Source organism: Jaminaea rosea (assembly GCF_003144245.1).
Source record: "Jaminaea rosea strain MCA 5214 unplaced genomic scaffold BDZ90scaffold_10, whole genome shotgun sequence".
Taxonomy (NCBI): Eukaryota; Fungi; Basidiomycota; class Exobasidiomycetes; order Microstromatales; genus Jaminaea; species Jaminaea rosea.
Genome location: NW_020289984.1, coordinates 452,339 through 472,994, shown reverse-complemented (window position 1 = coordinate 472,994; position 20,656 = coordinate 452,339). Strand labels below are relative to the sequence as shown.

The 20,656-nt window shown below is 58.8% G+C and overlaps 6 protein-coding genes across 6 annotated transcripts; 4 read left to right on the top strand and 2 right to left on the bottom strand.

Annotated features, from left to right (window-relative positions):
* Positions 1–669: 669 nt before the first annotated feature.
* On the top strand, positions 670–1,630 carry BDZ90DRAFT_254001 (SET domain-containing protein; the record flags this gene model as incomplete). The annotated part of the gene is made up of 4 exons (XM_025507813.1): positions 670–811; positions 898–986; positions 1,066–1,199; positions 1,403–1,630. Coding segments are annotated over exons 1-4 (495 nt in total), but the record flags the coding sequence as incomplete, so codon positions are not given.
* A 612-nt stretch (positions 1,631–2,242) lies between these two features.
* Positions 2,243–3,388, bottom strand: BDZ90DRAFT_221785 (hypothetical protein; the record flags this gene model as incomplete). The annotated part of the gene is made up of 2 exons (XM_025504495.1): positions 2,243–2,786; positions 2,871–3,388. 2 exons carry the CDS (start codon positions 3,386–3,388, stop codon positions 2,243–2,245), a joined length of 1,062 nt encoding a protein of 353 aa, XP_025361187.1.
* A 232-nt stretch (positions 3,389–3,620) lies between these two features.
* BDZ90DRAFT_233178 (hypothetical protein) lies at positions 3,621–6,467 on the top strand. Its single transcript, XM_025506543.1, has 2 exons — positions 3,621–4,287; positions 4,363–6,467. The coding sequence occupies exons 1-2, from the start codon at positions 3,713–3,715 to the stop codon at positions 6,290–6,292; spliced, it is 2,505 nt and encodes an 834-aa protein (XP_025361186.1). The 5' UTR covers positions 3,621–3,712; the 3' UTR covers positions 6,293–6,467.
* Positions 6,468–9,317: 2,850 nt separating this feature from the next.
* BDZ90DRAFT_233176 (mitochondrial distribution and morphology protein family 31/32) lies at positions 9,318–12,340 on the top strand. Its single transcript, XM_025506542.1, has 5 exons — positions 9,318–9,413; positions 9,477–10,117; positions 10,191–10,869; positions 10,939–11,116; positions 11,202–12,340. Exons 1-5 carry the CDS (start codon positions 9,352–9,354, stop codon positions 12,222–12,224), a joined length of 2,583 nt encoding a protein of 860 aa, XP_025361185.1. The 5' UTR covers positions 9,318–9,351; the 3' UTR covers positions 12,225–12,340.
* Positions 12,341–12,661: 321 nt separating this feature from the next.
* On the top strand, positions 12,662–17,870 carry BDZ90DRAFT_280593 (putative SNQ2-ABC transporter). The gene is made up of 2 exons (XM_025509293.1): positions 12,662–16,532; positions 16,614–17,870. The coding sequence occupies exons 1-2, from the start codon at positions 12,886–12,888 to the stop codon at positions 17,614–17,616; spliced, it is 4,650 nt and encodes a 1,549-aa protein (XP_025361184.1). The 5' UTR covers positions 12,662–12,885; the 3' UTR covers positions 17,617–17,870.
* On the bottom strand, positions 17,828–20,472 carry BDZ90DRAFT_41653 (hypothetical protein). The gene is made up of 2 exons (XM_025509585.1): positions 19,917–20,472; positions 17,828–19,848 (listed from the first exon to the last, which is right to left on the bottom strand). The coding sequence occupies exons 1-2, from the start codon at positions 20,319–20,321 to the stop codon at positions 17,899–17,901; spliced, it is 2,355 nt and encodes a 784-aa protein (XP_025361183.1). The 5' UTR covers positions 20,322–20,472; the 3' UTR covers positions 17,828–17,898.
* Between the last annotated feature and the right edge of the window lie 184 nt (positions 20,473–20,656).

The window sequence follows — 20,656 nt, the reverse complement described above, 5'->3', positions numbered from 1 at the left end:
CTGCTGTACAACAGCTAGACGCTGAGGCTGCTGATCGTGCTGCTGGTGGTATGAGCGGCGCGTTTGCTTCGACCTCGACCTCATCCTCCCCTACCGTGCCTATACCTCCCAAGCCAGGCAGGCAAGAGTACAGCTTCAACTCCAAGGAGGTCATTCAGCTCTCCCATGTTCGCTCATCGGCTCGTCGAATGCCAGATCTGGCCCACATTGATGCTCTGGAGAATCGTATTCGTATTCCCAAGTCGAGGGGGAGGGGAGTTGTAGCCTATGCAAGCAGCGACGATGAAGATGACGCCAGCGGAGTGGCCAATAATGTTGAACAGCACACCGACCCCACAGTGCAGCAACGCCGTCGACCTCCCAAAGCTCCCAAGCCAAATACTGTTCCCGATGCCCGTCACGCTAGCATGTTCCTCGCCTACATCCACGAGCACGACACCTCCAGCACGGATATCTCCCTCTGCAACGAAGTCGACTATGAGCCGGCCCCCTCCTGGGATTTCGCCTATTGCGACTCCTACGTACCCTCACGTGAGGTAGCTGCTATCGACGCGAAACGTGCTCAACCAGGCAGTGGGTGGTGTCAACGATCCACGTATGATGGGTGGGAGGACAAGCAGGTGGAAGACTTGCAGGGTACGAGGAGGGGTTGCTCCTGTGGGGTGGACGGAGGGGAGTGTAGGCCCGAGACGTGCGAGTGTGCCAAGTTGCATCTATTCGTGGATCAGACATGGGACCAGCCTGATCTGGGTCTGCAAGGACCTAGTATGGCGTATGGCGAGGATGGAAGATTGAAGCCTGAGTGTCTCGGGTGAGTGGCGCTTCGCTGCGGAGGCGGAGGATTGTCAGCTGCTGCGACATGCTCACACTTGATGAACCTCGTCTCTTCGTGCGCAGCTTCAACGCCCTCTCCATCTTCGAGTGTACAGACGCCTGCGGCTGTAGCGAGGACTGCCCGAATCGCGTCGCTCAGAAGGGTCGCAAGGGTAGGTGCGCTGCGGCTCGCGACTCCATCAAAGCAGCCGCTCACCACATCCTCTTCTTCCTCGTCTCGCGCGCCTGCAGTCCCCCTCGAAATCTTCAAGACCCAAAAATGTGGCTGGGGTCTGCGTGCACGCAACTTCATACCGGCGGGCACGTTCATTACAGCCTACGGCGGTGAGCTCTGCACAAACGACGAGGCGGACCAACGGGGCAAAGTGTACGAGCGCACGGTAGGCACGACGTACGTGCTCGATCTGGAGCACTACTGGCACGAAGATGTGGCGACCAAGAGGATGGCAATGCGTGCCTTCCCAGACATGCCGCAGGAGACCGAGGAGCAACGTGAGGCGGTAATGAAGCTGTGGGAGAAGACTGATGAGGGGAGGTGAGCATATGTCTTCCACCGCATCATGATGAGCCCCATGAAGCTGACCCTCTCCCTCTCGCTCGCCCGCCCAGACAATCCTACCTCAGCGTCGACGCCGGTCTCTACGGGAACATTGCCCGTTTCCTGAATCACTCCTGCTCCCCCAACCTCAACCAGGAGTACGTCTGGCTCTCCTCCGACCTGGACTTCGCGCGACCGCGCGCCTGTTTCTTCACCAACCGCGACGTAGCCGCGGGGGAGGAGCTGCGTTTCTCCTATCAAGAGACGCCCGACGCAGAGGAGGCGGAGCGCATCAAGGGGCGACTGGAGGACATGAGACGGAGCACGCTGGTGGAGGGCAAGGTCATCTACCAGAGATGCTACTGTGGTGAAGCGGGATGTGTGGGGATCATGTTCGATGAGGCTCAGACGGAGGGAGCCGCGCAATATGCTGCTGCTAAGCAGGAGGCGGCCGAGAGTGAGAGTAAGGCTGCGCTGGAGTCGAGGGGAGGCGAGGGGGCGAGTGGAAGCGCTAGTGGTACAGGGAGCGGGATTGCGGGCAGTAGTCGTGGAGCGTCGGGAAGTGGGGAGGCGAGCAGTAGGGATACGTCTGCTGGCGTGATGGAGATGCAGGGGGAGGGCGAGGAAGACGCGAAGATGAGGGACGCGGACGAAGACGGGGACTCTACCGAGTCTGGGCCCGTTCGCCCTGCTCGGCGTCGCTCCTGGATGAGACCTGGGGGAGAGGAAGACTGGTTCATCGACATGACGTCCGAGGACTAGACGAGCTGGATCCGCGGCGGCATGTATAATATCCTTCATTACTTTTCCCTCTTCATGTTCACGTACACCCCTCCGTCTTCCTCTGAGTCAAAGTACCCTCGCTCTGCTTCAGTGCAGCCCATCCTTGTATACCTCCTGGAAGGAAGGTCGACCCATCAATGCCTTCCAGTATGCCTCTGTTCTCGCCCCCACACCCTTGTTGCCGCTCTCCTGCGCCAAGATCTGCTTCAGTGCGTCGATGCCCTTTGCTCCGCCAGCCATGCCCTCAGCAACAGCGAGGATGCGTGCCAGCCACGCGCCCACATGCAAATCGACGAGGCTCAGCTGCCCACCCAGCAGGTAGGGACCACCGGCACTTCCACTCGCTGCGGCTGCTGCTGAGTCTCCAGCAGCGGCGCCCTGCCCCGCCAGCTCGGCCTCAATCGCATCCAGGACGACGGGGACGTGTTGCCATGCCTTTTGCCCTGCTGCGGCCAGCCCAGCGATGGCTTGTGCATCACCGCGAATGTATGCATCGACGAGAGGCTTCTCCTCGGCAAGCTTGTCGTCGTACCACTTGATGAGGGCGGCCGACTGTTGTTGCGTGCGCGGGTTCTCTGTTGATGAGGAAGAGGAGGCTGCTTCGCTGCGGTACTTCTGAAGGGCGGCATGGCTGCGGCGGCGAGGGAGGAAAGGGGCGACTATGAATCAGTTGGAGCTCAGTGCGAGATACGGAGTCCATTCGTCGTGTGCTCACCGATTCTTCACAAAAGTCCCCTGCATCGCGCCCGCTTGCTTCTTGACATCTTCGGGACTCTTTGCCGCCAGCAGCAAGAAGTTGGGGTCCGCTTCCATGCCATGAACCATCTCCAAGAACTTCTCCGCAATGGCATTCCCCTCGACCGTGGCAGGCGCGAGCACAGGCGCGGGGTTAGCCGTAGCATTCTCCCCGCGTTGATCGAGAATATGCGCGCTGCGGCTCTGGTCGAGGAACTTGAGCACCTCCCTCGTGCTGGTGATTGCGCGGAACTTGGTATCCATTTCGCTGGACATGGTCTCTGCGAGCGGGACGACCAAGGTGGGCAGAGTGGCTTTAGGGTTGATACGAAGGTAGGCCGGGGAGAAGTTCTCGCCCAGAAGGAGATTGACCGTCTTGATTTCGACGTCGTGAGCCTCGTAGCCCTTTTCTACTAGACAGAGGCGAGGGACTGAGGCCCAGACGCTGCCGGGAAAGGAGTAGAGGACTGCTTTGCTTTGCGGAGTGGCAGAGGTCATGGTAGTGTCGGGTGTGATGGTAAGGAAAGGAAGGACGAGAAGCGGAGCGAGATGCGGATCTGGGGCTGTGTGTGCCTTGTGCCTTGCTGCTCCTGGGCCCGAGTGTGGAGTTGACTGTTGGACGAGCGGACCACGACGGGTCGCGTGGCTCTGGCTCGCTGGCGCACAGGCCACCACGAAGCGGCAAGAGCGGGCAATTAGTCGATCGATGGACTCTCGGCCCTTGGTGACTGACTGACTGACTGGCCTCAGGTTGCTTTCCATTCTCCCTCTTCTTGCTCTCCTCATCCTCACCGGCCCCCTTCGCTTTCCCACTAAGCCATCATGAGGCTCTTGGCCGCGACAGCCGCTCTCGCGGCTACCGCAGCTACCACCGTCATGGCGGCGAAACAGCATCCCCTCACTCCCGAGGCGCTCATCCTCGCCCCTAAGACGGCGCATGACTTCTCCCTCTCGCCGGGCAAGAAGCACTTGACCTTCCCTGTCGCTTACTCGAGTCTGGACCAGGGGGCCAAGTCCAAGAAGGAGGTGCACATCATCAAGGTCCCGGCTGCAGCTCAACTCCAAGACGCAACCTATCAGCCACAAACCAAACCAGCTGCCATCCTGTCTGGTATAGCGCATGCGGCGTGGATCGATGATGAACATCTCGTCTACGCCAATGACTCTGCTCTGTATGCAGCAAGTCTTTCCAACCTCGACAAGCCAGACAAGCTACTCGACCTTCCCGCTCCAATTGCTGATGACTCCTTGCGCGTGGTTGCGAGTGGGAGGGAGCGTAAACTCGTCTTCGCCGCCGAGGTGTACAGCGATGGAACGCTTGAGGGGGTCAAGAAGGTGGAGAGTCAGGAGCATGAAGAGGAGTGGGAGCGAGTCAAGGCTTATGATGGGGACAATGGGTGAGTGAGCGCCGCATCGTCGTGATCAGCGAGCAGCACAAGCTCATGTCTCACTGCCCTTCGCTATCGCTGCAGCGCCTTCTTCCGTCACTGGGACTCGTGGGAGCGACCTGGAAAACGCTCCAATCTGTTCTCTCTCACCCTCTCCAAGGCTGAAGCCCCAGGCTGGATGCTCAGCAAGGACACTGCTGCCCCTGTCAACCTTCTCGAAGGTACGAAGGTCTCCACACCCATTGCCCCCTCTGGCGGTTCAGACCACTGGGACCTCCACGAATCGGGCGTCGTCTTCGTCACAAAGTCCCCAGACCTGCCCGAAGCATGGCATACGCGCGGCGAAGTCTTCGCAGTCAACTTCGAATCGCCTGGTGAGCTGCACAAGCTCACTCCAGATGAGGAGCACGGCGCTGTCACTTCTCCTCGCTTCTCCCCTGATGGAGCCCACATTGCCTGGCTACAGATGGCAGAGGATGGGTACGAGAGCGACCGCAACGTCTTACAGATCTACGACGTTGCCGCGAAGAAGCAGCGTTCCATCTTGGCCAATTGGGACCGGTCTCCCTCCGGCCTCTCATGGTCTGCCACAGGCTCAAAGATCTACCTTCTTACCGAAGACTACCAACGCGACAAGGTCTACGAAGTGGACCCATTTGCCTCGCCGCTTCCATCTGAACCGTCACTGATCAAGACGCCCGACCTGAAGACCGGCTCTATATCCCACTTTGAGTCAGCCACTGAGGATGGGGACATGTCCCTATTTGTGGCCTCTTCGCTCCGCAGCGTGTCGGAGGTGTACGTGCACTCCCATGATAGAGGTTCATCCTACCGCTTGACGACGTACAGCACGCAAGGGTCGCTGAGCGATGTAGCATGGCCAAGCAAGGAGCCTGAGGCATTTCACTATCCTGCGCCTGACGTCGAAGGGGAGCAGAGATGGGGTTGGATCCACACGCCACCCGGCTATGACGACTCCTCCCTCAAAGGCAAGGACGCCAAGTGGCCCGTCCTGATCCTCATCCACGGCGGTCCCGAGGGTGCTTGGGTTGACAGCTGGTCGACTCGCTGGAATCCCGAGGTATTCGCCGCTCAAGGCTACCTAGTCGCAACGCTCAACCCCACCGGCTCGAGCGGGTTTGGCGCCAAGCTGACCCGCGGAATCCTAGGAGACTGGGGTGGGCAAGCCTACCGTGACATTCTGGCGGGTGTGCACCACGTTCTGCATCGTGAAGCGCACAAGATCGACGCATCGCGCGTGGCAGCCGCAGGTGCGAGCTATGGAGGGTACATGATCAATTGGCTGCAGGGCCACAACAATGACGAATTGTTCAAGGCCCTCGTATGCCACGACGGTGTCTTTGACACTACGGCCAGCTGGTACTCGGGAGACGAGCTCTATTTCCCCGAATCCGAATTTGGGGGCTTGCCTTGGTCTACTGGAGCAAGTCAGACTAGCTATGATCAGTGGTCACCTTCGAACCATATCGCAAATTGGAAGACGCCGCAGCTGATCGTGCATGGGGCCAAGGATTGGCGATTGACGCCTGATAATGGCGTAAGCGTATTCAATGCACTGAGACGCAAGGGTGTGCCCACGAGGTTGGTGTCCATGGAGAGGGAGGGACATTGGGTCCTGGATGCGCGATCCAGTCTGAGGTGGCATCGCGAGGTGTTCGGTTGGGTGGACAAGTGGATCGGCAAGGGAGCGAGCAAGGCCGAAGCCGATCAGGGGAGGAGCAGGTGCAGAGAGGGGTACAGCCCGATGCTGGGCAATTTGTGCTTGCTTAAAATGGCTCGTAGAGCTGAATGGTATTATATGCTTTCCATGCACCCGCATCGTATCATCTCCTTGTCTCCCTCGCCTGCCCCTCTTTCATCGAACCCTGCGCCTTCCTCCAAGCCGGAGCAAGCGTTTTCGACTGGCTTCGCCTCCTCCCTTCCTTCCTCACCCTTCGCTCCCTATCATGATCTCTCACAAGCGGCACACCAGCCCTACGCTGTCGCTGTATGAAGGCCTTCTCCTCTTGCACTTCCGCTTCACTCTTCTGAACACCTTGCGCCTTCTCAACAGCATCCATAAACTCTCTTACGCGGACCTTCATCTCCTTCAACCACTCGACCTCCTCGCGCGGCAACACCTGCACGCCCTGCGCCCCAGTATCAAGCGCAATGCGCAGCAAAGCATCAAAGTCGCGTGCCATCTTGGTCCAGACTCGAACATCAGGCATCACAAATCGGGGCTTGCGGTCCCTCTCCCCCGCTCCGCGAGCCTCCGCCCCAGCCTGGGAGATGGACGTGGTCGTGCTACGATAGTTGGCCTCTGAGGGCGCAGGGTCTGCCAACATGCTCGCCTTGGGGAAGGGCACCTCGTCCAAATAAGGATAGGGGTTGTACGCATCTTCCGGCTTCTGCGTCAAGGAGGAGCGCCACAGTTTGAGCGCGTTGACGACGAGGGTCTTTGCTTCATTTCCCGGAGGAAGAGGGGAGGAGAGGCTGCAGGATGGAGAGGAGAAGAGGGTTTCGATGCGTGGACGAGGTTCGCCACCTTCTGATCGAATGATTCCGTCCGAAGAGAGGCGGCGCGAGAAGTCATCCTGCTTTCGCGTGTCGCGACGAGCGCGGTCGTGCTTATTGAGCGCCGCAGCTCTACGCTCCGCCCCTGCCACGATGGCGTGCACTCTCCTGACTGCATCAGCGAAGAGAGCGCCATTCGTCTCCGCCCACGGCATCCAGCCGTGTCTCGCATCGACGCTTGTTGTCTTTGCAGCCTCCAATCGATCCTCAAGCCACCACTGTCCAATTTGTCCCTGGTTCGCAAGCGTCTCTTGCCCGCCTACGTAACGCGCCTGTCGGCTTACAGCCATCATTGCCCGCTTGTAGTGAAGCTCGTCTGGCGGGGTCGGGGTGAGCCCGCATTGGTAGAGGCGTCGCATTGTGACCAAGGTGGAGCGGGTTGAGCGTACCACGGAGAGTGGTGAGGGGAGGAGAGAGACGCCATGCAGGGCTGCACCCCAGGCGGCGTGGGAGGTAAGGCAGGTGCGGTCCAGGAGTCGACGATTGATGCGGTTGTAGAGCCCCCCGTATCCGAGGGGGGTGGCCGCAGCTTTCTCGCGTACCGAGGCGGGCAGAGCTGCCAGGCTGGACTCGGCCGCAGAGCTGAGGATCGTGTAGACCACCTGCTCTGCATCTGGCATAGTGCTGCGATGCATCGCCTTCTGCAAATGAATGAGCAACCAGCCTAGATTGATGTTAGACCACTCAAAATTGGTAGAGCCCGTGAAGAGCTTTTGCGTTTCGGCCAGCCAGCCAGCTTCGTGATCCCACACCTCGGGCTCCTCTCGCCACTGACTGGTCTTGGCCCGTCTCGCCCGCTCCTGGTCGGTGCGCCCCTTGTTCCGGTCTATGTCCGCCTGTGGACTTTCGACGGGAAAGTTGCAGAGCATGTAGAGCGGATGCTCCGGGTCACGCAATTGCGGTGACTGCGGGCCTTGCGGCAGGCGACGACGGGTCTCCATGCTTTCGGGTAGGGGCAGGTTGGTAAAGTCTATCAAGGCCTGCATGGCCACGTCACATAGCCGTGGTGAGCGAGACTTGGCTGCCAGCTCCATGACGTCGACGATCTGCCGGCTGGAGGGGATGGTCAATCTCCACTCTGCTACAATTGCTTCCTTCTCCTGCTTGCTGAAGGCAGTCGTATATCTCTCGACGACCTCGTCCGCATGCCCCATGATCATCTCGCGCCAGCGCGTCCAGAGCGTAACGACCCTCTCCGCCTCGACGGGGGGTAGCTCCTTATCCCCAGTCAAGAGCTTGGAATGCGTCGTGGCGATGGCGTTCATCCATGCTCCGGCTACCTGTTTGGTCATGCGTGGATAGCCGTCCGAGTTAATGTCCCACGAGCGTGACATGCGATCGAGGATAGACCACGCTGCCTCGGGGCGATCGATCTTGACCATGAGGCGGATGTAGGTGGCGAGGACGGCATTGATGTCCGTGGGGTGTTCTCGCAGTTTGCGAATGAGGGCACGACGGTACCCGATACGGTTATCAGACCTTTCTTCGTCGTTGTCTTCGTCGTTCTCTGCCTGCTCCTCGCTGCCCTTCGCCCGACGTCTATGGCGTTGGGCAATTGGCGTCGCCGGCGTGGGCATACCGCCAAGGGCTTCCTCCCTGAGACTATCGAACTCTGCGAAGATGGCGTCCAGCCGTCTCACGAGGGACGTTGCTTTACGCGGATCAATATCGTTACGATAGAAGCCGCTGAAGATGGTGGTAAAGGTAGCCACATTTGGCCACACGCCCCTCTTCTTCATATCTGTCCACAGATCCATAACGAGCTGGCCCTTTCCCGCTCGTGCAGCCAAGTCGATGATCTGGTTGTAGATGATGGTGTGCATAGTCACCTTCGATGCTACTTCCTCTATGAGTGCTGAGGCTTTTGAGTAGGCGTCGAGAGGGGACATTCCCTTGCGATCATCATCGAAGCGCAGCACTTGGCGTTTGAGCTTAAAGAGGTCTTGCGAGAGGAGGAACACATCTTCACGATCGGAATGGCGAAGGTGACGATGGGCTTCAAAGTGACGTTCGCGGGCACGAGAACCTCTTGGAGGGTTGCTAGCAGATGACGAAGGAGGCGTAGGCGTAGGTGAATCCGAGTCTTGACCTTGTCTCTTTGCCATGGACCTCAAACGAATGGCACGCTCCTGCTGGTTGGTCATAGTCCTCTTGACAGTCGACGTCGAGGCGGAGCGCATCCAGTAATTGGATGGGCCCGCTGTGGACTGGATGCATTGAGCTGCTCTAGCTGCACGAGTCGAAGCCATGGCGAACGCTGTTCACTAGATGATGGTGACGATGAGCATATCGTGACAAAGCTCAAGTCCCGTCCACAAAATCTCGACTTGTGGACGCGAGACGGGAGTGGCTCACACTTTCCTTGCTTACGTCAGCGACACTGTCGGAAAGCGGAGACGGAGACGACATCTCATAAGACTGAGTGAACGCGGGGCCACGAGCGGGACAAGGGACTTAATCTGCTTTGACTTCATCTCCACTACTCTCAAGCTCGTCATGGCCCTGAGCAGGGGCGCCATCGCCCTCGTGCGACAGCAAGCTGCGTCACAGGCAGACATGTGAGTCTATATGGTCCGTCATAAAGCATCGCCGCAGCTTGCTCATCGCTTCTCCTCTTGCAGCCAACGATATGCCTCGATTCGCTCCTTCTTTGCTGCGCAAGGAGCGATGACCTTGCCCAGGCCGATACGACCACTTGCCGCCAAGGGCCACCTCTCTCGCTCCTCATTCTCAACCTCAGCTGCATCAAACAGCAGTCATGATGGCGACAAGGGCCGAGATCCGCAGCATGCAGATGACGCTCAACCATCTCAGCCGTCTCAGTCGAGGCACGATGATGAACGAGGCCCTTTCGCAAACTACCCTCGCAACCTCAGAGAGCTAGCAATGCGGTCGATATCGCATCGAGCATCAAAGCTATCCTCATCCGCATCACCACAGAGCGACTCGGCCTCATCTTCATCCACTGCGGATCAGCAAGGCGACCCATCGACACCTCCACCTTCTCAGCAGCACAGCCTTTCCCCTCTACCCTACCGTCGACCGACGAAAGAAGAGCTCTTACGCTACGCGCATGGATTCTGGACACGCTTCGGTATTCGTTTCAAGTGGTTCACAATCCGCAGCTTCCGTCGCTTTAACGCAGACGACTTCTCTGCCTTTCTCACGCTCGGTGGACTGGGCACCATCATCCTCATCGTCGTGGGGACCACGACGGCTGTCAGCATTGTACTGTGGGGCCTTGATATGCTCAATATGCAGCGTGAGTAAGCGCCAGGCCTTGGACAAATCTGGTCTACCCGCTGAACCTCCCCTTTCCATCTCGCCATGCTCAGACTGGATCGGCCGCAAAATCGCCGACTACCTCACCTCCTCCACAGGCATCACCGTTGTCTTCGAGTCAGCCATCCTCCCGAAATGGAAGGACAGCCGCATCTGCTTTCAAAATGTCTTCATGACTCGTCGCGCACAGGGAAATGATCCCGAGTCGCTACGCTTGGAGAGGGCCAAGAAGCGCAAAGCCCGCCTCAGGAGGGAGAGCGGTGAGCAACGCAGAGGAGCGGCGGCACAGAGTGCTTCGCAGGGCATGCCCTGGGAAGGCGGATCCTGGGAAGAAATCGGAGACGAAGTCGCTCCACCGCTACATCCGAGCGCGACAGGAGAGCATCTGAGTCAAGAGGAGCGTGAGGGCGTCAACACAAACTTTACTATGTTCGACTTAAACGTCGACACCATTGAGGTGACATTGAGCATATCACGGTGGTTTGAGGGTAAAGGGTTGGTAGAAGACGCGGTAGTCAAAGGGGTGAGAGGCATCATTGATCGACGAAATGTCCACTGGGACCCAAATAAGCCCTACGACCCTAAGGCTGCGAGAAGGCAGGCCAGCCCAGGCGACTTTGAGATCGAGAGCCTGGCAGTGGCCGATGTGCTGGTCACAATCTACCAGCCGGGAAATTTCCGGCCGTTCAATTTCTCAGTATTCAATGCGTCGATTCCCAAGCTGAGGAAACAGTGAGTAGGCGCGTCGTGTAGTGAACGGAGAAGAGCTGCCGGACTAATGCACTCTCTCCCGGCGTCTAGATGGCTCTTCTACGACTTACTGGGCGCTGACAGCATCACGGGTCAGGTAGACGGCTGTCTCTTCAGTCTACATAAGCCACAGAGCATCGGTCGCACGCACGAGAAGGAACGACAGATGAGCGAGAGCACGGGCCGATGGCGCACAATCTCGCGCATGCGCATCGATGGTGTCAATATTGTGAGCACGAAACGGCAGAGGCCCAGGCGGCCCTCTGGTCAGCGTAAGCTGACCCTTCTGATTGACACTGCTACCCTCTTCCCAGGACCACATCCAATCGCAAAGCCAAGCCGGCCGGACGGGGCCGCTTTCCTGGATCCTGAGCGGGCGCTTCGACGTGGTTGCGGATATTCGCTTCCCGCGGGACTCGGCAGAGGATGTGGATATCAACACCATTATCAACGAGATTGTCGACAACCTCGCAAACGCTGTCAGCGGCAACGGCAATGGGAATGGCAAGAGGTCCAGCGGCAAGAATAGGCGACGCCCCGTGTCCGATGAGGATCTGGATCTGGACGGCGTAACGAATGTGGACCCTGACTCACCCATTCCCGGGCAGCACAAGCTCGATAAGCCGGCCATCTCTGCCCCTCTCACGGCCGTGGGTCCCGCTGCCGAAAAGGCTTGGAGGGAGAGCATCAAGGGTACCGGGCTGCACGCGGGAGGTAGCGATGGCGATGAAGGCAGCGATGGCGCTCTCCGCCACGAGCGTGAAGAGATGCGCAGGAGGAGCTGGCGACGACGGCTGAAGGCGGCAATCTTCTCTTCATCGGGGGAGGACCCGCCTCCTATGGAAGAGCCCGAGCTACCTGAGGACTCGCAGCGTCTCCATCATCATCACCACCACGAGGGCAGCGATCAGGACGAGGCTTCTTCATCCGCACATCAAGACGAACCGCCAGCTACTCCACCACCCTCCGTCGTGATAGACCTCGACGTTCGATTCAAAGACATCAAAGCAGCTGTTCCGCTCCTGCATTCGGACCTCCCATACTCGCGTCAAGCCTTTGTCCGACCCATTGTAGCATTCATGAACGCCAACCGAACCCTCATCCCTTTGACGGCCCGCATCGTCATGGATCTGGGTGAGTTCGACGGTAGCATCGACCTAGCTCAAACGGGACTACTGCCGCTGGTAAGCGAGCAGATGTACGAGGCGTTGGCGAGTCATGTAGAGTCGGAGGCCGAGAACAGTAAGAGGTGGAAGAGAGTGAGCGTTTGGAGTTTGAAGAGTGCACTTTGGGGGCTGTTGGGATTGGCGAGACAGCTGAGGGATGCGTTGGAATGATGCGCGAGAGGAGGAGGAGCAAGAGGGTATACGGGCCGCTCAATTCTCGGACAATCTATCAATTGTCATCAACTTTTACTCTCCATCCGTACGAGCTCAAAGCACGCTGAAAGGCACCCCCGCAGCGAACTGCATTCGGGACCTGAGATCCGCACGCGTTTGTCGCACGGCGTAGTGATCACTCAGGGCACGGCCTTGCTCTCGTCGCATCGCGCCATGAGGGCCGGACCCTTCCTGGCGTGAATTGACCGACGCCGAGGTCGGACAGCTTCGTTTAGCAGAAGAAGCGTGGGAGAGTCAAGGTAGTCTAATGCAATGCGGGGGAGAGGAGCAGGCAGGCGGACGGAAAAAGTCGGCCAAGCGAGGGGGAAGTCGAGGTCCGGACGGAGCAGCCAAAGCCGGACGTGGGCGAGATGTGAATGAGAATAAAGCTTGCCTAACGACCCGCGACCGACGACGACGAGCGACGATGAATGTGGCCCTATATTGACGACGGCATTCGAAGATCCAGATAAGGGTCAAAGCCCTCGCTTCCAGCCGCCCTTGATCGCCCTTCTTCCCTCTCTCTTCTTTTCCTCAGACACTCCCTGACACTTACACTCGCTCCTTTCGCACACGGGGTGTGGACGACGACACGTCGCCTCCGCAGCCACAGACAGCCATGACATCTCCATCTTCCAGCCCAGTTAGCGCTGCTGCCACGCCTGCTGCCTCAAATCATGGCGACGACGGCATCGCAACGGCAAAGGAGCAACAGTCGCCCGACATCGAAAAGGGTGCGGCCGCGCAGCGCGAACATGAGCGTCCACCGACGTACGACCCCTTTGACGAATCAGCCAAATTCGACTTAGATCTTCACCTGCGTCGCTTGAGGGAGAAGGCAGAGGATATTGGACTCGAGCAGCGCACGATGGGTGTGGCGTTTCGCGGCCTCAGTGTCGACGGGGTCGGCGCCGGTCTGACGCAGCAGGCGACGATGGGCTCTCTCGTGACTGAGGCGACCAAGATTCATCATCACGTTGCCAATCTCTTCCACTCGCCACCTATCAGGCACATCCTTCAAGATGTGACAGGATGCGTCAGGCCAGGGGAAATGCTTCTCGTTCTCGGCAGGCCAGGGTCGGGCTGCACCACCTTGCTCAAGACATTGGCCAAGTTGTGGGAAGGGTACAAGGATGTGCGCGGGGATGTCAGTTGGGAAGGCTTCGGTCCGAAGGAGCTCAACGGTCCCTTGCGACCGGATGTCGTTTACTGTCCAGAGGACGACATTCACTTTCCCACGCTTCAGGTAGGCGACACGCTCGACTTCGCTATCGCATCTCGTGCCCCGCAGGCCAAGCGTAGGATGGATCTGGAGCAAGCAGAGGCATCGCGCAAGGAATATATCAGACTGAACAAGGAGGTCATTGCTACAACGCTCGGGCTGAGCCATACGTACAACACACCCGTGGGCAACGAGCTGATCAGGGGTATCTCAGGCGGCGAGAAGAAGCGAGTCTCCATCGCTGAGATCCTGGCCTCACGCTGTCGAGTGGCCTGCTTCGACAACTCCAGCCGCGGTCTCGACTCGAGTACGGCGCTCGAGTTCGTCCAAGCCATGCGCACCGCCACCGATGTCGGACAGCTCGCAACACTCTGCTCTATGTATCAGCCAGGTCAAGCTCTCACCGATCTCTTCGACAAGGTCATCGTCCTCAACGAGGGACGGATGGTCTTCTTCGGTGGCAAGATGAGCGAAGCTCACGAATACTTCTACAGTCTAGGCTTTGAGCCGCAGCCACGTCAGACGACGGCTGACTTCCTCGTTGCCTGCACCGACTCTCTCGGCAGACGCATTCGACCTGGCTACGAGGGGCGAGTCCCTAAGACACCGGGTGAACAAGCTCTCGCCTTCCAGCAGTCAGCACAAGGCCAGAAGTGTCGCGAGCAAGTAGATGAGTACATCGCCGAGCTTGCACGCGCCCGCAGCGAGGACGAGGCGACGCAGAAGTACCGCGATCTTGCACAGCAGGACAAGGCCAAGCGCGTGCCCGACTCGTCGCGCTTCGTCCTCTCTTGGCGTCAGCAAATCACCTTGAGCATCAAGCGTCGTGCTCAGATCATGTGGGGTGACAAGCTCACAACCATCATTATCAGCGTCGCCTGTACTATGCAAGCCTTGATCATTGGCTCAACATTTTACGACATGCCAACCACGTCTGCGGGCTTCTTCTCACGAGGAGGTGTCCTCTTTTTTAGCTTGCTCTACTTCGCTTTCCTGTCCGCGGCAGAGATCCCCAACAGCTACGCACAACGACCTATCGTCATTCGACACCACCGTTTTGGGTTCTGTAGTCCAGCGGCCGATAGTCTAGCCAACACGCTGCTGGACATTCCCGTGCGCTGCATCTCCATCACCTGCTTCTCGCTCATCCTCTACTTCCTCACTGGACTGCACGCCTCGGGCTCCGCATTCTTCATCTTCTACAGCGTCGTCATCGCCTCGACACTCGCAATGACGGCGACCTTCCGAGCTCTGGCGGCCATCTTCCGCGCAGAAGCTACGGCAACCCTCTTCAGCGGCTTGATCATCATTGCCCTTTCGCTGTACGCGGGCTACGTTGTCCCGCGTCCCTCCATGGTGGACTGGTGGCGATGGATCTCCTATGCGAATCCGCTCAGTTTCGCCTTCGAGATCTTGATCACCAACGAGTTCCGCAATCTGAACGTGCCCTGCGCTTCGCTTATCCCTGCGGGCCCTAGCTACGCCAACGTGAATCCGGCGAACCAGGTATGCGCCATCTCGGGCGCCAGGCCGGGCCAGACTGTAATCAACGGATTAGAGTATGCGCAATTTTCTTTCGGTTACCTGTGGGAGAACAGAAAGAGGAATGCCGGTATCATTCTCGCCATGTTCGTCTTCTCAGTGACGGTCTATGCAGTCGCCACGGAATTTCAGAGCGACCCGAGCTCCGCCGGCGGGGTAATGGTCTTCAAGAAGGGAACTGCAGCTGCGGCCGCAGCGACCAAGCAGAAGACTGGCGCAGACGGTGGAGATGTCGAGTCGGGAAAGGGTGGTACGCCCGAGACAATGTCTGCGGACCGCGATGCAGCTATTGCAGAAATTGAGACATCCAAGGCTACGTTCTCCTGGCACCATCTCAACTACGAGGTATTAGTCAAGGGCAAACCCCGCCAGCTGCTTTGCAACGTCAGCGGCTATGTGAAGCCAGGGTCTCTCGTCGCTCTCATGGGCGCGAGCGGTGCAGGCAAGACGACCCTCCTGAACGTCTTGGCTCACCGCACGAGCACGGGCGTGGTGACAGGCGACCTCAAGCTCTCTGGCCGTCCCGTTCCTGCTTCCTTCCAAGCCGGTACCTCATACTGCCAACAGATGGACGTTCACCTCGCCACAACCTCCGTGCGTGAGGCACTCCGCTTCTCTGCTGAGCTTCGTCAGCCTGCAGAGGTCTCACTGGCTGATAAGCATGCCTATGTTGAGCAAGTGTTGAGCATGCTTGAGATGAACGAATGGGCCGACGCGATCGTTGGCGAGGTGGGACAAGGCTTGAGTGTGGAACAGCGCAAGCGCTTGACGATCGGTGTGGAGTTGGCCGCCAAGCCTTCCCTCCTGCTCTTCCTCGACGAGCCTACCTCCGGTCTGGATGGGCAAGCAGCCTGGTCCATCGTCCGCCTCCTGCGCAAGCTCGCCGATGCCGGGCAAGCAATCGTGTGCACAATCCACCAGCCTAGTGGAGAGCTTTTCTGCGTCTTCGATCGCCTGCTCCTCCTGCAGCGCGGCGGCCGTACCGTCTACTTTGGGGACATTGGCCCAAACGGCAACACAGTGGCTGACTATTTTGAGAGTCGCTCTGGGCAAGTGTGCAAGGAGAACGACAATGTTGCCGAGTACATGCTCGACGTCATTGGTGCTGGAGCATCGGGAGGAAACGCAAAGGGGCAGGATTGGCATGCGCTCTTCGTCGCTTCGGACATGCACCAGCAGTTGCAACGCGATCTCATTGACATCGAGTCGTCCTCTGAGGGTCTTGTTCTCTCGCCTGAGGAGGAGGCGAGAGGCAACCGTGAATACGCCGCAAGCTACATGACTCAGCTTAGGTCAGTCTTTTGGCGTACGGCCGTGCACTACTGGCGCGACCCAACCTACTTAGGCAGCAAGATCGGGCTCTGCTTGTTCGCAGGGCTCTTCATCGGGTCGAGCTTCTGGCATCAAGGAGCCAAGGTCAGCGTCGCCTCGCTGCAGAATAAGCTGTTCGCCATCTTCATGTCACTGGTGCTCTCGGTGTCACTCGCTCAGCAGATGCAGCCGTGAGTAGGCGGGACGAGGGCAAGCAACAGTACAAAGCTTTGCATAGACTGACTTCCGTAACCGTTCATCTTTGCCCGCAGCGTCTTCCTCTTATTCCGCTCCCTATACGAAGCGCGCGAATCCCCTTCCAAACTCTATCACTGGACCGTCCTCCCCCTGACCTACATCCTAGTCGAAGTACCGTGGAACATCGTCGCCTCGACGACCTTCTGGCTCCCCTGGTTCTTCATGACCCGCTTCAACCCAGACAATTCAGCGCGGGCTGCCTTCTCCTGGTTCCTGATCTGCGTCATCTTCCAAATCTACTGGACAGCATTCGCCGCCGCCGTGGCCACGGTATCGGCTAACGCGATGATTGCCAGTGTAGCGTTCAGCTTCTTCTTCAGCTTCGTCGTCGTCTTCTGTGGAGTCGTCCAGCCACCGGCGCTCATGCCGTACTTCTGGCGTCAGTGGCTGCCGCCCCTCTCGCCCTTCACGTACCTCCTCGAGTCCCTACTGGCCAACACGCTCATCGACCAGCCAGTGCGCTGCGAGCCGGCAGAGTTCTCTACCCTCGTACCGCCGCAGGGACAAAGCTGTGAGGCCTTCTTGAGCAACTTCTCATCGACGCTCGACCAACCACCCCTCGGCCCAGGATACTACCAGACAGCGCCTGACGGGATGTCGTGCTCGTACTGCCAGTACAGGGAGGGCATCACCTTCCTCTCCGGCTTGAGCGCAGGACCGACCCACTTTGATGCGTCACACCGCTTCCGCAATGTCGGGATTCTGGCCGCGTACTGCCTCTTCAACCTGGCTCTTCTCGGCGGACTCTTTTGGTTGCGGGTTCGCCCCAAGAATGCGGGAAGCATGAAGGCAAGCAAGATGCCAGCTGCTGCAGGCACGCAAGACGACAAGGTCGAGCAGGAGAAGGAGGATGCAGTTGATGCTACGACGAGAGCTGCGGCTTTGACTGCTTCTCATCCTGAGGCGCCGGGCGAGGCGGAGGCTGTGCTCGCAGGTAGTAACGGGCATGCTGCGGCCAACGCTACGGCTACCACGACACCACGTAATGAGGCGAGGGAAGTCAAAGAGACGGACTAGAAGTCGATGTCTTGAGTGCTCCATCCTTCAAATCTTGCCCATCTGCTCCTCGCTCTTCTCTGCTCTTCCCATTACTGCTATCCTACACACTCACGTTCGCTTTGCATTTCACTGTACCTATCTTCTTTCGCTCCTCTCTGACGAGCTGCTCGCCACCACCCCTTTCTTGACTCAATCGATACCACCTCTTTCGCCGATCAAGCGCACAATATCGAGCGGTGCGAAACGAAGTTGCGGATTGCAGCCTCCTCGAGAACAATCAGAAGAAAAGGTATCTTCGCCTTAACCCCACCCAAACCAGACGGCTCTTCCAGCTCTTCTCGCCCTTTCCGACGAACTCATCGTCGCCCTCTCTCCCCTCTCGACCTGCTCCGCATCCTGCGATATGATGCTCTCCGCTATCCCGAAGTAGACGCTACACGCCGCCCGCAGCCCCGAGCGGGTGGGAGGAGAGATGCTCCCGAGGGCGGTTAGGGCCGGAAAGGAGGTGCTGTACAGTTGTGTTGCGAGGTGAACGAGGTGCAGCGTGGTGGGCCGCAGCGCTGCAGGTGAGATGGCGGGGAGGCGGGAGGATTTAGGTGTCGAAGGGAGCGTGGGAGTCGAGTTTCCGTTCGTCTTCCCTGTCGCTGTTGCCGTGTTCGCCACGCTGACCTTTCCCGCAAACAAGGCTGACTGGATCAGCTCTGCCTCCTCCTCACCGCCCTTGCCACCACCCATGATGACATCGATCGGCAGATAGCACCGTCTCAGCCTGACAGCGTCATCGATCACATCCCTGGCTACATTGACCAGCTGCAGCGCTACGCCCATCCTCCTCGCATGATAAATCAAGTATCGTGGCAGCAAGGCCGCATCCTCCGGTCTTTGCGCCAGATCAGGTGCGCATCCCTCGAATCCCCTTTTCGCGTCATATCGTATCGACCTCTTGAGTCCCCACTCTCCGCTGCTAGGTAGGCCCTCCCACTCTCCCGGGGCGCACCTACCCAGCACGACCCGCACGCACATCTCCCCGACACTACCCGCAACACATTGTGCATACTCGACTAGATCGTCCATACTGCGCAAACGTGCGCTACTCCCGCCCAGATCGAGGTCAAGGTCGCGCTCGTACCCTCGAAGCAGCTCGTCCCACAAGGACTTGGGGACGAGATGCCGCAGGTGCACCACGGCGGAGGCAGAGGCGCGAAGATTCTCGCGAGACTGGGTGCTGAGCTCCAGGTTGCGGGTGGTGAGGGTGTCACGGATTTGTTTGCGAACGAGATGCGGAGGCAGGTCCATGCGGTAGATGAGGGCGACTAGATCTGATAAGAGGCGGAGTCGTGAGGTCGAGATCAGGCTACTTGACCTCCTGCGGTGGTGCAGCTGATGTTGCGCAAGGGCTGGGCTGCTCCCTCCAGTCGTGTTCGGGACGGCATGCTCTCTCACTTCGTCAACGCAGTCATCTGCCGCTCGGCAGAAAGCGTAGAGGATGCAGAGGTCGGAGCGTAGATCCCAGGGAAGGAGAAGGGAGGCCATGCTGAACGACCTTGAGGCTTTCGAGAGGATGGATAGGGAGGTGCGAAGGTTGGCCAGGTAGGCAGCGGTGTCGTCTTCATCGTCCATGACGCCGTCCCTCTCGCCCGCGGAGGCAGTGACCGGATCTCTCGCAATGAATGTGCGCCACAGCGAGGAGATCGAAGCCGAATTCAGTGGCAAGTAGCTCGGCGCATAGGGCAGCTTTGCGTCGAGCTTGCTGATGACCAGACAGCGGTCGAAGGTGTACGACGCCACGACGAGCAGAGCGTTCGTCACTGTGAAGAAGACTGCCTCCTCGACCGGTAGATTCGGCAGAGGAAAGATCCCCAAGCTAGTCCTCTCACTGATGTGCCACGTCCCTCTCCTCAGTGCAAAGATGTCCGTTCCCCAAAGGTAGAAGGTGGGTATAGCCACGCTGAGAACGAGCGCTCTCCAAGGCATGCGTGAGATGAAGTTGGAGGAGCCCCAAAGGAGCAAGGCGAGGGGTATCGAGGCCCACCAAGCGATCATGCCGATGTAGTAGCTGTGGGCGCCGGGTCGTGAGAGGAGCAGACCGTAATAGAGTGCTATGCTGCAGAAAGCAAGGCAGAGGAAGGAGGGGCGAAGCAGCCGCCTGGCTATTGACGGCGCGCGTGGCTCGGCGATGTAGAGTGTCGGGAGGAGCCAACGAGTGAAGCACGAGGTGAGGAGGGTAGTCATGACTGATTGGATGAGGAACTGCAGGCGCGGTCGAATGCAGATGTTAGCCGCTGAGACAGCGCCTCCTCATCGGCTTCGCTACTCACGAAGAAATACTCCTCGACAGGCACATATCCCACAACTCCCATCACACAGGAGCGCGGGTAGCTCCACGCCCTCTGCCTCACGAGCTCATTATCCCACAGCGTCGTCCACACGAAAGCAATCCCCGGCAAGAGGAGCAGCTTCGCATAATCCACCGGCGTCATGAATGGGCGATACACCGCATACAAGATCGCTGTAGGAGGCAGGGTGAAATAGAGGTGGAACCGCGCATAGGAGAAGCGACAGGCTTCATTCGTCCACGAGTCATTGGGCATAGCAAGTGACGCGAGCGCTTGAGTCCAGCCGACCCGTGGTGTCCGTGAAGGCGCATAGAGGACGGCGAGGACGGCCAGTCCGGCCGTTAGCAAGGGCAAGGCCAGCTGACGGCCCCGATGGCTCAGGGACATGCGGGGCGAAGCGCTTGATCTGATCGACCTCGGGGACGGCGTTGAGGACGGTGGTGGAAGGGAAGGAAGAAAGGCGGCCGATTCAATCTATCGATTCAGGGTTCACAGGGCGGCAGGCAGCGGACGGGCGGAACGCCGGCCCGATTGCTCAGGGCCTGACTGAAGTGGCTTGGCCGCCCGCATTGATTCATTCGGTCCACTCGACGTCGAGGTGCGTGTGCTCCGTCCGTGCGCGTCATCCACCGCCTCGTGGAGATTTTTGGCAGACGACATCCCGTCCCCTTCCATCCCAACTTCTTCGCATGCTTCCAAGACCAACGACAGTCCTTCGTACC